General features: G+C 50.2%; 1 protein-coding gene across 6 annotated transcripts in view; it reads left to right on the top strand.

The window, feature by feature from the left end:
- Positions 1-16,257, top strand: part of STAG2 (STAG2 cohesin complex component) — a 2,060,662-nt gene that overhangs the window by 1,363,889 nt on the left and 680,516 nt on the right. For all 6 annotated transcript variants that reach the window (XM_069612659.1, XM_069612661.1, XM_069612663.1 and 3 more), the window contains exon 26: positions 18-189. In XM_069612659.1, the coding sequence (XP_069468760.1) occupies positions 18-189 (172 nt within the window). The remainder of the gene's footprint in view (positions 1-17; positions 190-16,257) is intronic.

Here is a 16,257-nt window from a genome sequence, read left to right as displayed (position 1 = left end):
ATTTTATTGTCTTGCAGGCATTTACTATTCTCTGTGATGTACTAATGATCTTTAGCCATCAGATAATGGCAGGAGGGCGGGACATGCTAGAACCACTGGTGTATGCTCCTGATTCTTCACTCCAGTCTGAACTTCTTAGTTTTATTCTGGATCATGTCTTTATAGACCAAGATGATGATAACAGCACAGGTAAGATCTTTATACGTTTACCATGTGTTTTTGTTTCACTAGTGCCGATAGATTGGGGTGTGGATGTTTTGAGCACATCTGTTTAGGCATCTGATTGGAATAGTGACATTATTTAAGGTTTTTATGTAATGTTACGGATTTCAGATTTGACCATATACATTTGGGAAATTACTTGCAATTGTTCTCCATAATTGATGTAGTCCATTCTTCTGAAAGAGTTCGATTTCAAAGGTGTTAGTAGTATTGTCAAGGTAAATATCTATCCTTGCATGACTTGTCTAGCCACAGATTGGAAGTAATGCTGACCTCATCCTGCATGTAAAGACCATTTAGGATTGTATTGTACTCAGCCCATTTTAATTGCACATGCTGTTAGGGAGAATTCTCATTTATGTGTTAATTCCCTTCAACCTTCGAGACCCCCCAGTTCTTTTGCTGGACTTAAGACTTTTAAATGTTTACCCTGGAGTGAGTGAGACCTTTTTCTCACGAATGTGTTTTGACCTGATTTGGATTGTTTCCACTGTTTTTGGAGTTTGACAAACTCTGTAGGCATCTACATTTTCTATGGTGATGTACAGCACATTCAGTGCAGTGTCACAGTGAAATCCTTTAGATGCCTCATAAGGTTTAAATACCTTTTCGTGGGTGAACTACAGTTCCCAAGAATAGTAAAGTGACATTGACTTTACTTACTTTTCTCTTTGTATGTCTAGCACACACCGTCATATTGTGAGTGCTGGGTGGGTTACCTACTAGCCCCTTACCCTACATTCTCGTGTAACATTTTTATGTTACCCTCACTACTTTAAATGACTGCTGGCAGTGGTTTAATTTTCCTACCATTGTGCTTTTCTACCGCAGGCTGAATACTCAGCTGCAGTACAGCACCCATGGGTGACCATTTTGTCAAAATGGCCCCTATCTTATTTTTCCGCCATTCTCGGTTTGAGCGGTCTTTCTTGCGTTTTATTCTGTGCGTTGAGACAGATTTGAGTCCTTTGTTTGTCTTGCCTTTGGCGGGCTTCAGCCCTGAAGCCCACCCCTGGCTCCAGTGTGTCTGGCAGGGCAGGATGTGAGAACTCCCCTGTCCTTTGTCTCTAGGAATGCCTGAATGCAACCAGTCCTGATTGGCTGGCTGTCCTAGGCTGTGCATGAATGGGAGAAACCTGCTTGAAAGGCGAGAGCTTTGGGACTAGACGCAGAGTCGATCACTGGGAGAAACGCCTGACAGAGAAACTGTGAACGAAGCTTGCTGCATGCATCCTCCTGGACCTTTGAATTGTCTGAAGCCCTGCTGCTGTGGTGAAACTCCTTTTTCACTTAGAGAATCTCCAGACAGAACAGCTTCTCCCTTTTGGGTTAGTGGGACCAACTAATCCCAAGACAAACTCCACCATCTTCCCCAACTGGCTGTACTTCCTTGCTGCAAGAACCAATGCCAGGGGTCGAGTAATCCACAGTCAAGTGAAACGTCCGATGAGGTAACGAATCCGGTTGGAAGCTCCCGGAGTCTCTGAAGGACCCTCTAGAAGCAGGACGACCAGACCCCCAGTCCACTCACCAGAGTGAAGGACCCAAAGAGTGAAGGATGGCCAAGCAGTATCCGAGATCCACGACGGTGCTGTTTGCCAAGCCCTGAAACCTCAAAGTGCTGCTGAACTGAAAAGAGCCCTGGCTGCCGATCTCCCAAGTACCGCCGTAGGAGGCCTCCAGACACCCTCCTCTTGTCACCACGACTCAGGCTTAGGAACACCGGGTCTGCAACGCTGTAGCAAGACAGAATCCAGCTGGACCACTCTTAAAACTAGGAACAAAAGGGATGCCTCATGGAACCTCCACTAAGTCTATATTATTCTAAAGTCAAGGCGTGCAGACCATTTCGGAAAAATGAGAGCGAAAAAGGCCAGTTTACGCTAATCGTATATCCACATGATTTGCTATCAAATTCTTTAATATTCATTTTCTTAAAAATCTGACAAACGTATTACAAATATGAACATTTACAACATACATCATTTTCTGTTAAAATTAGTACACATCATAATAAATCATCAAATGCTTTTGTCAATATAGGATAAACGCCTTTGTGTAAAAAAGTGCATGTGTAAAATTGAAGTCCATAAAACACCATAGGTCTATTCGCTCTTAGGTTGTACTAGAGCCAACTTGGTGTCACAATTAACACCATACAAGTAATAGCCAACTATAGGTGTTTTGGAGGATTTTACCAACTCGCATATATCTCCCCATGTCTTTAACAAAACATTTCTTAACCATAGTATCAACGGTCTGCTATTTAAAGGCCCACAAATGCGTATGGTAGCTTGTCTTCCTCGGGACTTGCACAGAAGTAGATATTGTTCTTTCTGTAAAGACCGGAGGGGGGTGTCTGTACTCCTGCTCTCTATATTGCAAAGGAGAGGCACAGAGGACCCCAGCCAAGATTCTCTATTTGGTAAAACGTGGGCGAGCAATCCAGGCCTAGCTCTCAGGAGGTGATGCAGGCTGGTTCTTAAGTACAGTGTAGTCCACAAGCACCCACAAAGGAATGTCCACACACTGTATTAGTTAAAACAGTCTTTATATAATTAAGGTTCAAGGTTATATACATAATCACAATAACTCACTTTGTGCTCAGTCTACAATGGCAAATACATGCACAGTTCTACTATTGGATTTCATTAAAGTGCATCAACTATACTTAGTTTACATGTCACACAAATCAAGTAACAGAGAACCAACAATAGACACGGGGATAAGCAGTTGGTTAGAACAATTGGCAGAATACTGAGCCTCTACCACCAGGCACAGTTCTGTATGAGGATCCCCCCACCTGGGCTACCTGTAAATAAAGATGTCCATATTGTTTACAAGAGTCTAATTTCCTTCTAAATCGTTCTACAACCCCAATGTACCTGGAATAGCAGAGTTCGACGTGTCATTGACGGATCCTTCTTGAACGGCTCCCTTTAAGGCAAGCACCACGGATCGTCAAGATCCCATGAGGAACAAGGGTGAACACTGTCGTTGCGTCAGCAGCTTCAGTTCTTGCAGTGCTCCCCGACGATCAGTCAAAAACATCCTGCAGACTAAGGGCGGTGCACCTCGACGAGTGTTCGTTGCCGCACGGAGTCAATGAAGAACTTTGGCGCAGCAAGGGCGTTGTCATCAGCGTCTCTGCGGTCTTCACGTGGCGGGAAACCCACCGGTGTATTCTCCTCGGTCATCGGCGCCCTTGACGTTCTGCGGCAGGACAAAAGTGGTCGACCATGATGAGCAAAGGGAGTCCTTGTTTCAATGTTCTTAGGCAAGTTAGCACTGCGGCTCCAGTCGTTGACGGTGATGGACTTCAATGACCGGGCGCTTCTTTGTGATTCCCTGGTGGTCACCGTCTCCAGTCGGCAGCCTTTCGAGTGTCTGACGTCCAGGGAGCTTTGGCAAAAATCAGCTGGTGCACAATGGTCCCTTATAGCTCGGGAAGAGGTCTCCTAGCCAGGTCCTCTCTTGGATCAGTTCCTTCAAGGCACAGCAGCTTGCAGATTAGCGAAGGACAGCAGCAGCAGTTCTTCTTCCAGTGGGCTTCAAAGTTAAGCATCAGTTTCTACTTCAGTTTCTGAATGATTTCTAGCAGTGAGAGGCCCCCAGATATACTGTTGATCTCCCATTCACTCTGCTGGGTCACACTCTGGCAACCAATCACTCAGAAGGGCATTCATGCAGTCAGGCAGCCAATCGGCTCACAGTGCATTCAGGCTATTCTTCTCCATCCAGACACTCACAACACAGAATGTGGATTCGGACAAGCACTCTGCCATTCAGCACTACACATTGCATTCATACCATTTTCGGGGACGGCTGTCTCAGCCATTGTGTCAAACACCAGATACTAGACACCCATAACCAGGAATGCGTATTCGTCACACACTCTATTCACCCTGGTCCCACCCCACTGGCGTACCCACAACTTCTCCAGCATAGGGTCTGGCATGGATTCACATGCTCATGAATATTCCCCGTCGTCAGGCAGGGAATCCTTGGTAAAGAAAAAATCAGTATCAGTTCCGTTTCTGATCTGTCTTTCTCGGTAGTAACCAATCGCTGGTCTCTGGGTCATACTGCCCCCAGCCAATGACTGCCCTCTCCCTAAGCCCCGCCTCTGGCAGCCATCTTCAGATTTTTACCGCACGCTCAAGTGTTGGGAGTCCCCGTGTTTAGCTCTCAAGCTTTTGCTGCGTCTTTCACGCTTTTTCAAAGAGAATTTTGAATTTTTCGGTCAAATAGAGCCTCAAGCTCCACCGTCTCTGCATCCGACTAACGGGTATCCGGGTTGGATTTTTTTCTAAGCCCCTCAAGGGTGAAGATTTCGTCGAGTTACGCTTCTTGGAGGATTCCAGAAGTTTCTGCGGCCCAGGAGAAAGGAAGCTCGATGCCTGGAAAGCTGTTCAGGGTTTGCCCTGGATGCCAGCTATAGAATGTGTTCGAGGACGAGCACTCGAAATGTCTCTACTGCCTTCATGAGGACAAAGCGCACGTGGAGAAGAACTGTGCGTTTTGCAGGAACATGTCGGAACGGACCATCAGTGAACGACACCTTCGTCTCTCCAACTGACTGGAAGGAAGGAGTCCGTCAGGGGAGGAGGAGAAGAAGAAGTCCGAGCGGTCTTTTAAGTCCTGTGAGGGCACCCCGGCGACGGGGGCCCAACAGAAGGCAAAGCACTGCGAGTCCGCGGGCACCGGGAGCACCGAACGGTCGGGCTCTTCGGCTGCCAGGGTAAGCTTCTGGAGAGGCCCCGGTCGTTCTTGAAGGATTCGGCCGAGGGGGAGCGAGGCGGTGACCCACCCCCCCAAGGTGAAGACCTCAAGCACGCCCAAGGCGGTGAATGCCTTGATTCACCCGGCCAAGGCCTCTATCGAGAAAGTCGCGGCGGCCGTGGCGCCGCCTGTGGAGGCGACCTTGGGGTCTAGAGTCTCCCTGCCTCCGCGGAGGGAAGCCTCTTTCAGACCCATCGAAAAGACCCCGGCGGAAAAAGAGGGGGGGCGGTGGCCATTGTGGACATGGACACAGCATCCGAGGAGGAGCTGGTAGAAGTCTTAGAGGGCCTCGACGAGGGCGTCGAAGAGGCCTGTCCCCACGGGAGGGATCCCGAAGAGGGTGACGAGAGTGACGGCGGCACCGGCGAGGGTCCTAGCCGCCTGTTGCTTCCGTAGCCGCAGGATAACTCGGCGGCCATTTTGTTGGCAATACAATCCTTATGTTTGGAGATAAGGACGAGATTGCCCTTACCACCGACGGAGGATCCGGAACCAGGCTCAACGGAGGAGCCAGAGCCGGGGCCGGCTGGAAGCCCCCCGAACAAGAGAAGACTGATCCATCCAGCCCCGCCTGCTCAGCCTTTACCCACGTCCCCCGTCCCTGGGGATGACACAGGAACGGACACGGCCACGACGGATACCGACGGCGGTGACAACGGGACGGAGCTCCCAGCGCCAGCCCGGTCCTCTCCGTCCGACGAGATCGGATCTTTGCATGCAATGATCACCAGGGCAGCCGAGCTTTTTCAGCTCTGCCCCGAAGAGAAGAAGGAAGGTTTCCTTTACCAACGGTGCAAGGCCAAGTGGAAGGCAGTCCTCGCCATGCCTCTGCTGGATGACATCTGGGACGAGGGGTCTCACACTTCTCAAGAACCCGTCTACGACGCCTTCCAAGAGGGATTGGTACGAGAAAAAGTACCGGGTCCCAGACGCGGCCCCTTTGTGCCTTAGGGCACAGCCGACCTAAGTCTCGGTCATCTCAGCGGCGGCCAAGAAGAAAGCGGGGGGGGGGGGGCATCGGCCTCAACGTCAACTTCGCCGCCTGACGGCGAAGGATAGAAGCTGGACGCAGTGGGACGACAAATTATCTTGTTGGCGGCAACAACGATTTTAAGGCGGCCAGCGCCCTTGCGATCGTGGCCCACTACGACAGGGAGTTATGGTACAAGATCGCCCCCCCCTGTTGGACTTCCTAGCGGAAGACAAGAGGGCCGAGGCCCTGGATATCTTGCAGGAAGGAGAAGTGGCGTCGGACCACGCCATTACGGTGGCAACAGACATTGCCGACACCGATTTTCCGCCAGCTAGGCAACAGCGTTTGCCTTAGACGACGAGGGTGGCTCAAGGCGAGGGATTTCCGCCAGGACGTACAAGCCAAGGTGTTGGACATGCCGTTCGACGGGAACAACCTATTTGGGAAAACGGTGGATGAGTCCCTCCAAGCCATCAAGGCGGACACAGTGACAGCTAAGGCCCTAGGCGTTCTCCGGCAACGACGGCCATCCTTTCGGAGTACCGGAGGCAGGCAAGCAGGTTGCCTCAAAGGGATTCGGTGGTGGCTCCTCTACGTACCGCCAAGCGGCCCGCTCCTCCTCACAGGAAGCCTATAGAGAATGAGGCAAGTTGGGTGGGCCCTGCTGTCGTCGCCAGGGAGTCCAAGGTGTCCTCCAAGCAAGAGTGAACCGACAGCGGTGTCGGGCCCCCACCGAAGTACCCCGGTGGGAGGCCGGCTTGCGAAGTTCGTCAGCGTGTGGGAGTCCATCTCCACCGACTGTTGGTTGCTGGACGCCCTGGCCCAGGGGCACGCCCTCAATTCTAAAGTGCCCCCGCATTCCACCCGTGGCCAGTAAGGAAAATCACATCCCTCAACTGCTATTGGAGGTAAGGGCGAAGCTCAAAAAAGGGGCCATTGAGCTCGTCCCGAAGAGGCTCCGGGGCTCCGGAGTATACTCAAGGTACTTCCTCGTGAAAAAGAAGACAGGAGGATGGCGCCCCATCCTGGACCTGCGAGGACTTCAAGGCACAAGTTCCGGATGGTCACCCTCCAGCACGTGCTGGGACAGCTGGAGGAGGGTGATGTCCTGTCGTCGTTGGATTTGCAGGATGCGTACTTCCACATCCCCATTCTGAAAGGACACCGAAAGTTCCTCAGGTTCGTGGTCCAAGGACGGCACTACCAGTTCAAGGCACTCGCGTTCGGATTGAAGTCGGCACCCAGGGTGTTCACCAAGTGCCTCGCACCGGTGGCAGCTGCGCCTGCAGGGGATCCACGGGATCCACGTCTACCCCTACCTGGACGACTGGCTCATCCGAGCAAGGACAAGGTAGCTCGCCGTAGACCACACAGCGAAGACCGTCCAGCTGCTCACGGACCTGGGATTCTCCATCAACTTTCCCAAATCCCACCTGGTCCCGTCGCACTGTTTCTGGGAGCCAAGCTCGACACGGTGGCGCGTCTGGCCTTCCCGTTGGAGGAAAGGACGAAGGCCATCCTGGGCAAGGTGCAGCGTCTGCTGGCCATGGATGAGGTCCATCAAGTCCCTCCTCGGGATGATGTCCTCCTGCATATATCTCGTGCGCCTGTGCAGGCTTCGTATGCGCCCTCTGCAAGAGTTCCTTGACTCCTGCTGGATCAAGCGAGGACAGGATCCCACTCAACGAGACCTTCTGACGAGCGATCCGATGGTGGGGCACCCGCGCTCATATGACGGCGGGCACAGACTTTCAGACCCCATCCCACCAGATAACGTTGACGACGGATGCCTCCCTGGAAGGATGGGGAGCGCACACTGGAGAACTTCACGCGAGAGGCCTTTGGCTCCTAGAGGAGAAGACGCTTCACATCAACATCCTGGAGCTCCGTGCAGTGTTCTGGGCCCTCAGGTCCTTTCTCCCGTCCCTCAAGGGCAAGGTGGTGAGAATCTTCACCGACAACACAGGAAGCAGGGAGGAACCAGATCCCCAGCCCTCTCCAAGGAAGCCCAGCATCTGTGGCATTGGGCCGTCGCCCAAGGGATGTTTCTGGTGCCCTTTTATCTGGCATAGATGAAGAACACCATCGCCGACTCACTCAGCAGGGAGCTGCGCTTGTGCAACGAGTGGAAACTATGTCAGGATCAAGTGGATCGACTCTATCGACGATGGGTAAAACCGCAGATCGACCTGTTCGCGACGGCGACGAACTCCAAGTGCCAGAGGTTCGCCAGCAGGTTTCCCCAGCCGAGGAGCATGGGTGATGCTTTCTCGTTCCCCTGGGACGGCCTGTTCCTATATGTATTCCCTCCATTGCCGTTGCTGCTCCGACTCGTCAACCAGCTCAAGAGGTCCCGGTGCAGGATGATCCTAGTCGCACCGGCGTGGCTGAGACAGATCTGGTTCCCGGACCTTCTGGACTTGTCAGCGTCCCCACCTGTCAAGCTGTCGACGGACGCAGATCTTCTCTCCAGAGAAGGAGGCGCCATACTTCATCACGACCCGGAGTTGCTGAACTTGCAGGCCTGGCTCCTGCAGCATTAGAGTTTGGAGGATACGATATCCCGGCCGACTGCAGAGAGGTTCTTGCGAAGGCCAGGGCGTCCTCAACTCTCAAGTGCTACGGACATAAGTGGAAGAGGTTCTCTATCTGGTGCCGTGCACAGAAGATTAACCCTCTGCAGATTATGGCCCCTCAAGTATTGCCGTACCTTCTGTCGCTAGCCAAAACTTGACTATCTCATGCTTCAATCAAGATGCACCTGGCAGCGATTTCCCGGTGCACCAATACTACCGGGCAGTCATCCCTGTGGTCTCGTCGCCTGGTTAAGGAATTCATGCAGGGACTGTTTCGATCATTCCCGCGGTGAAGGCGCTAGCCCTGGCGTGGGAGCTCAACGTGGGGCTGACCAGGCTCATGGGTCTGCCATTCGAGCCATTGCGTTCGGCCCCGTTGAAGTTTCTGTCGTGGAAAACAGCGTTCCTGTTGGCCATCACCTCTGCACGACGCGTGGGAGAGATCCAGGCACTATCCTGCAAGCCTCCATACCTGACCTTTCACGATACGAGGGTAGTGCTGAGAATGCACACCTCCTTCATGCCCAAGGTGCCGCCGGACTTCCATCTCAATGAGCCCTTGGGTTTACCAGTCTTTTTCCCGTCGCCGGCCGAGAAGACTTTGCACTTGCTGGATGTAGCTAGAGCGCTGAAGTTCTACGTGGACCGAATGAAGAGTTTTCGGAGGACATCACAGCTGTTTGTGAACTTTGGACCTGTGAACCAAGGGAAGACTCTCTCGAAGGCTTCCATTTCCAGATGGCTCTCCGGCTGCATCATGCACTGTCATCGGCTGGCAAACCGACCGTTGCCCGGCCGTCCGATAGCCCATTCGACCAGAGCGGTCGCTGCTACTACGGCGTTCTTGTCTGGTGTGCCCCTGCTGGACATCTGCAGGGCTGCTACGTGGAGGTTGATGCACACCTTCACGAGATTCTACTGCGTCGACCGGGATTCCAGGGAGGAGTCCAGGGTCGGCCAAGCAGTGCTGCGCAACCTGTTCGCTTAAGGTGAGCCTGGTGAGGAGGTAAGAAATGCTTAATGTTGAGTTTTGATGTAATGCTCAATATTGAGCCTTTGCCACCTCCCGTGGTTGTGCATGTGTACTGTTATGTATTCTTATATTCATGAGCATGTGAATCCATGCCAGACCCCATGCTGGATAAGGAACAAGTTACTTACCTGTAACTGTTGTTCCCCAGCATGGGTCTGGCATGGATTCACATGCGAACCCTCCCACCTCTACCCCTCTGCGGCTCTTCACTTGGTCATACTGCCACTTTACGTGCTACCAAATCTGAGGATGGCTGCTAGAGGCAGGGCTTAGGGAGAGGGCAGTCATTGGCTGGGGGCAGTATGACCCAGAGACCAGTGATTGGTTACTACTAAGAAAGGCAGATCAGAAACGAAACTGATACTGATTTTTTTCTTTACTGAGGATTCCCGGCCTGACGACGGGGAATATTCATGAGCATGTGAATCCATGCCAGACCCATGCTGGAGAACAACAGTTACAGGTAAGTAACTTCCTTTTTCGCCTACGAATCCACTTTGACTTCCCCTATCACAGCGGACCGGTTGGAGGACGGTTGACAGAGCAGAGAGAATCGGGTTGGTATTCCCAGATACCCAAGAAGGGAGGAGGTGTCAGTCCCGTTCTGGACCGCAGGGCCTTGAACAAGTTCTTGAGGAAAGGCAAATTCAGGATGTTGATGTTGAGAGACATTCTCCACGGTCTCGAACTACCTGACTGGCTGGTGTAAATAGACCTACAGGACGCTTATTTCCATGTGCCAAACCATCAACCGCACAAAATGTTTGTAGGGTTCACCATAGGAGATATGCACCATCAGTTCAAGGCGCTTCCCTTTGGTCTAATGGCCGCCTCAAGGGTCATCACCAAGCTCATGGAGGTAGTTGCAGCTCACCTCATGAGATCCATGGTCCACATAGTTCCTTATCTGGATGACAGGCTGATGCAAGGGAAGTCTGTAGTGCAGGTCTTGTCCCATTTAGAGGACACCTGCTTGGTGTTGCACAAGCTGGGCTTCTCCCTAAACTTAAAGAAGTCCCACATGACACCAGTCCAGCGGCTCCAGTTCATCGGAGCAGTCCAAGACACTCAGGTGGGGAAGGCTTTCCCTCCCGAAGAGAGGGTAGTCGGCTTGACACAGATGGTCGACTTGTTCCGGAACCATGCCACTCTACCAGCTGCTACCTTGCTCCGCCTCCTAGGCCTCATGGCCTCCTGCATTTTTCTAGTGCCAGAGTGTGGGGGGGAGTGGAGAGGGGCGGAACCCTTCCGGCCTCCTTGGCCTCAGACCCGAGTGGTCATGGATGCATCATTGAAGGGTTGGGACACTCACTGGAAGGATTTGCAGGTGAGTGGCCTCTGGTCAACGACGGAAGCCAGTTGGCACATCAACAGGCTGGATTTGCGAGCTATCAGGCTAGCCCTGAAAGCATTTGCCCTGTCTCTGCAGGGGAATCATGTCCACGTTCTGACTGACAGCACAGTGGCAATGCACTACAAGCAAGGTGGTTTGCACTTCTGCCCCCTCTGCACAGTGGCGATGATGCTTTGGTTCTGGTTGCTGGAGAGCAGGATCTGTGTCTATGCAGTTAATCTGCCGGGCACAGAGAACAACTGGGCAGATGCTCTGAGCAGGCAGAGCACAGTCTCACACGAGTGGGAAGTGTGCCGGGAAGTCCTAGAGGAGGTCTACGCTCTCTGTGGTACCCCCGCTGTGGATCTGTTTGCAATGGTTTCCAACAGGTAATGCAAACAGTTTTGCTCGAGAATTCCCAGCGAACGGTGCACTGGGGGATGCGCTTCTGGTGGATTGGATATTCCGGCTCCTTTACGCGTTCTCGCCGATTCCCGTCATTCCATGTGTTCTCCTGGGATTGAAGAGGTTTCGAGCGACCATGATCTGTCCTTGATCGCCCAGGATTGGGCAAGGAGCACATGGTACTCGGACCTCTTGGATCTGTCCACCTCATTGGTTGCCTCGCCGTCCGGATCTCCTAACCCAGTCAGAAGGTTGGATACTCCATCTGACCCCCAGAATCCCTCAACCTACATGCTTGGCTCTTTAGAGGATGAAATATGACTGGGGCCTCTCTGAGGAAGTACTTGAGGTGTTGCTGGCTGCACGCAGACCATCCACAAGATCTTTGTACGTGTACAGATGAAGACGATTTGAGGCATGGTGCAGGGAATGCGAGACCAATCTCTTGCCCCACCACTACAGTGATGGAGTTCCTTCTGTCACTGGTCTCTGCAGGCCTTCATGTCACCACAGTCAAAGGCTATTTGGCGGCCTTGTCTGTGTTTAAAAGATCCCCGGATCAAGGTTGCTTTTCTTTTTTACCATCCCAGTAATGGCACAATTCCTAAAAGGCCTTGTAAATACATTTCCACCAACTACCTTAGTTGTCCTGGATTGGGACCTTACTCTGGTTCTGGCATTGCTGATGGCGGCTCCTAGGAGCCTAGGAGGAGCCTAGGCACTCTTGTCCCTTATGGCGTCTCTCTTTGAAAACCGCCTTCTTGGTAGTTATTACATCCGCTAGGTGGATTAATGAACAGGCAGTATGCTGTAAGCCACCCTTCCTGTGTTTTTTCTGGGAGAAAGTTGCACTGTGTAAGTCCTGGCTTCCTCCCCAAGGTTGACTCAGAATTGCACTTGTCGCAATCAATCGACCTTCTGTCCTTCTACCCTCTTCCGCACCCTTCTAAACAGGATGAACGGTTACATCGCCTAGACCCTAAAAGGGTGTTGTTATATTGCCGGGAGAGCTGACCAGCTCTTCGTGGCCTTTGCCCGGAAGGGCCTGCCCATAACCAAGCAGACTTTTTTCCGATGGATAATTTTCTGCATTGATTAATGCTACCAGTCAGTTGTTAAGGAAATACCAGCAGGCATCTGGGCCCATTGGACAAGGTGAGTCTCAGCATCAACAGCATTGCAGGGAGGAGTCCCTGTCTGGGAAATTTGTCGCGCTGCGACATGGTCATCCCTGCATACCGCAAAGCACTACTGTCTGGATGTGGCTTGTACTACTGATGCACGTTTTGGCAGGGCAGTGCTGCAAAATGTCTTGGTATAACTTTCTGCCCTCCTCCTTCACTTACTGCTTTGGGAGTCTATCAGATAAGGAATCTGCGAGAGAAAGGCAATCCATTGAATGAGAAATTACTTACCGTAATGTTCTTTCTATGGATTCTTCTCCCGCAGTTTCCTCATCTTTCCTCCCATCAAGTCGGTGGTTGGCGCACATCTTCTTTCATCTTGACTTGGTGATGGTCCTCTGTCTGTTTTCTGTCTTCCTGCCACAGTTTTTAAAACAGACTTTTCTAACGTTACTTGTAGTGTTTGTTCAATTGTTCCTCCTTCGGAGTGCCATAGTTACTTCGTTTTTAAGGGCTCACTAGCCAGTTTGTTTCTGTTTTGCTATGCTGCGTGTAGTTCTCGGGGGACAGGGAGAGGGTTGAAACTGAGGTTGGAGCACCCCTGTCGAAAAATGTTCCGAAGCTGGAAGGAATATTTATCTGACGAGGAATCTGTGGTAGAATAATCCATAGGAAGAACATTACGGTAAGCAATTTCTTTATCTATCTGACAGGAAGAATTTATATAAAGATTACTGGTTCCGTAATTTCTCCTTTGCTGCCACCAGCATGTCTTTAGGCACACATAAAAGTAATCAAAAATCCCAAGTGTAAAAGACAGGTCCAAAAGTATACCCACTGCATTGTAACATTCTATGTGCGCTGTTAAAAAGTTACCTAAAAGGTAAAAAGACCAAATGAGAAACATCGTTGCCCAGTACTGATAGCCTGAAGGACTGATCAGTTTTCCCATAACAAAATGAGCAAAAGGCCAAGTGGGGGTGAATATGAGGCCGATTACATGTGATTCCGCCAGCACTTTATACTGAAATTTTGGGTGTTTTGATCAGTTATCCTAAGTGACTGGGAACCTATTCCACACTCACTCAGTCTTCAACTTTACCTTTGGGAACCTGTTTCAATCCTTTTGGTTGTATCCTTCTGGAGTTACTTCTTAGGCATCTGCAATTCATTATTGCAGCACACAGTACTTTCTGTGCAGCGTTGCTGGGAGCTCCATAGCTGCCTTTTTATCTTTCTTGTGATAACAGCCAAGGACAGGGGACTACTTTTTATCCTGCCTGACTTGGTTAAATCGCCACACCACAGTTTATGTGGAGTGCTGAGAGGACACGTTGTAGTGGGTGTTAATATGCAACACATATCGCCCGCATCCAGTCACCGTCACCCTTCCTACCTCCTTGAATCACTTAGTAGAGCTGTAATCCAAACGCTCAATCTATTTTCTATGATTGAGCAATCCCCCTTCACCATATGAACACTGTGACCATTATTGAGGTAAGTTAAAACATCTACTTGCGATATAATGCATTAATAACAGTTCCCTACAAAAGCACTTCATGGTGGTATCTGCACTGCTGGCAAAAGGCTACTTCGAAGGAATATGTCCCCTATCGTGTGGAAGTGCTTATCTGTTCTTGCTGATGGAATTCTTAATCTTAGCCTGTGTCACATCTAAACAGGATTGTGAATGTTAGCATGTCCCACACTTATATGAAATGCTGAACTTAGCCTGCGTCACATCTAGGTAGGATTGTGAGTTTTGGCACGTGCCACACTTAGATGGAATTCTTATGTTGGCATGTGCCACACTTAAATGAAACTGCGAAGGTTACCAAGTGCCATCGTGGAATTGTGATCACTAGTCCGCCTCATATTTAGATAAGATATTGAAGATTAGCAAATGTGACACTCAGATGGAATAGTGAAGGATAGCAAGCATCACATCTAGATGTAATTGTAAGGACAGCAATGCCGATTAACCAATCCACTAACAATCTCACCCGTCTGCATACACCTCTCAAACTCTAACCAAACAGAACCACCAGCCTACAACACAAAAAGCCACACAAACTTCACTACACTGTAACAACAAAACAAACCACACATAGACTCGCACAACAGCACACAATGACTACCGACCGTAAAACACCCCAAGCCCAGCCAACGGACCCACCGGGCTCAGGCTGCCAACAGCACATTACTGCTCTCTTGCACTTTTCCAGCTCATTCCCACTAACTCCCCCCCCCTTCCCTTTTTTTTTTCAGAGCCGCCAGGGGACCACTCCGGTGGTTATAGTGCACAGTACAAATATCCTTTAACCTTATACATATCCCTTTTCAACTTCTCCTGTTGTAAAGCAAAAGCGGAGTGGGGGTATGGGGGGTTTTGTACTCCTGCTCTCAATATGACAAAGTGGAAGCACAGAGTACCCCAGACAAGATTCTCTATTGGGTAGCTATGGGCGAGCAATCCAGGCTTAAGCTCTCAGGAGGTGATGTAGGCTGGTTCTTAAGTACAGTGTAGTCCCCAATCACCTACAAAGGAATGTCTACACACTGTTAGTGAAAACAGTCTTTATATAAATAAGTAAAAAAGAGGGGGTGAGACGCGCACTCAAATTCCTGGCCAATATACTACCTGAAGAAAGAAAAAATATATAAGTGGGTTAAATCCCAAAAGTGTCCAATTCACTGGGTTAGATCCCAATTGTTGCCAAAATGTTCACAGGGTTGGATCCCTTCTGCTGCATTTGTGCTGCTGTTCTCCTCCTCCTAATGCTTTCGTGTCCCAAAACTCTTCAGGGAGGCTGTGTGCCTTGCTTTTCAGGTGAATCCAATTAAATTGCTTATGCAGTCTCTAAGGATTATGGGAGCTGTAGTGAAAAAATGTTGTTCAGTTCAGGTGACCAAGGAAAGACTCCCCTCCAGGAGCACACATCTTACCCTTAGCAGGGGGAGGGGGGGGGGAAACCAGAACTATGGTTCTCCACTGTAGGGCAAAATATCCCCGGTGCTGCAGCCTCTGGAGTCCGGATCTCCACAAATTGCATGTAAAAAAGAGCGGGTGAGGCGCGCACTCCAATTCCTGGCCAATATACTACCTGATATAAAATAAGGTTCACATTATATACACAATCACAATAACACACTTTCTACTCTGGCAATACTATAATGGCAAATATATACAAGTCTACATGGTACCACTCTTAACGATTGATTCCTTTTGAAATGCGACCACAGCCAACAGCCCCACAATAACATACAAATCAGTTTGTAAGATGAATCAACGATAGACCACAGAAGGAATGCAAGTTAAATCAAGCAATGGCAGAACAGTTGCCTTTTTTTATTTTTTTATTATTATTTGTGTTTAACCAAAGCGGTTTTTACAAAAGAAGTTCAACGCTTTCATTAGAGGTACTAGTTCGGTACTTTGGGACACCACTTTCGGTCGAGAAGGGGCCATTAGGCTAAGGACCAACTCCTACAGACACGGAGTTGGCTCTTTTGAGTGCCACTACTAGAAATTTGGCTGCCATTCGAGACCATTTCGCAGAATCGCCTGCCATTAATCGAAACCAGCCAGTTTCTTCATCCAAAACAGAAGGGTCTGAAGTAAGTGGTGCCAAGTACGATTGTCTTTCAACTGTTAGTGCTGGACAAGACATAAGAAGATGTCGAATGGTTTCTGCCTGGTCTGTAGATCCACATAGCTGACAGTTTGATCTAGTCGAACTGGCTTTGATAGCCAGAATTCTCCAGCATGGTGTCAAGCTCACCTGATTCCCACGGAGGCGCAGGTCTGG

Source organism: Ambystoma mexicanum, chromosome 5p, assembly GCF_040938575.1.
Source record: "Ambystoma mexicanum isolate Mex_15411 chromosome 5p, UKY_AmexF1_1, whole genome shotgun sequence".
In the NCBI taxonomy this organism is placed as follows: Eukaryota; Metazoa; Chordata; class Amphibia; order Caudata; family Ambystomatidae; genus Ambystoma; species Ambystoma mexicanum.
The sequence above is the reverse complement of the archived record's forward strand: the minus strand, read 5'-3'. Positions and strand labels throughout refer to the sequence as shown.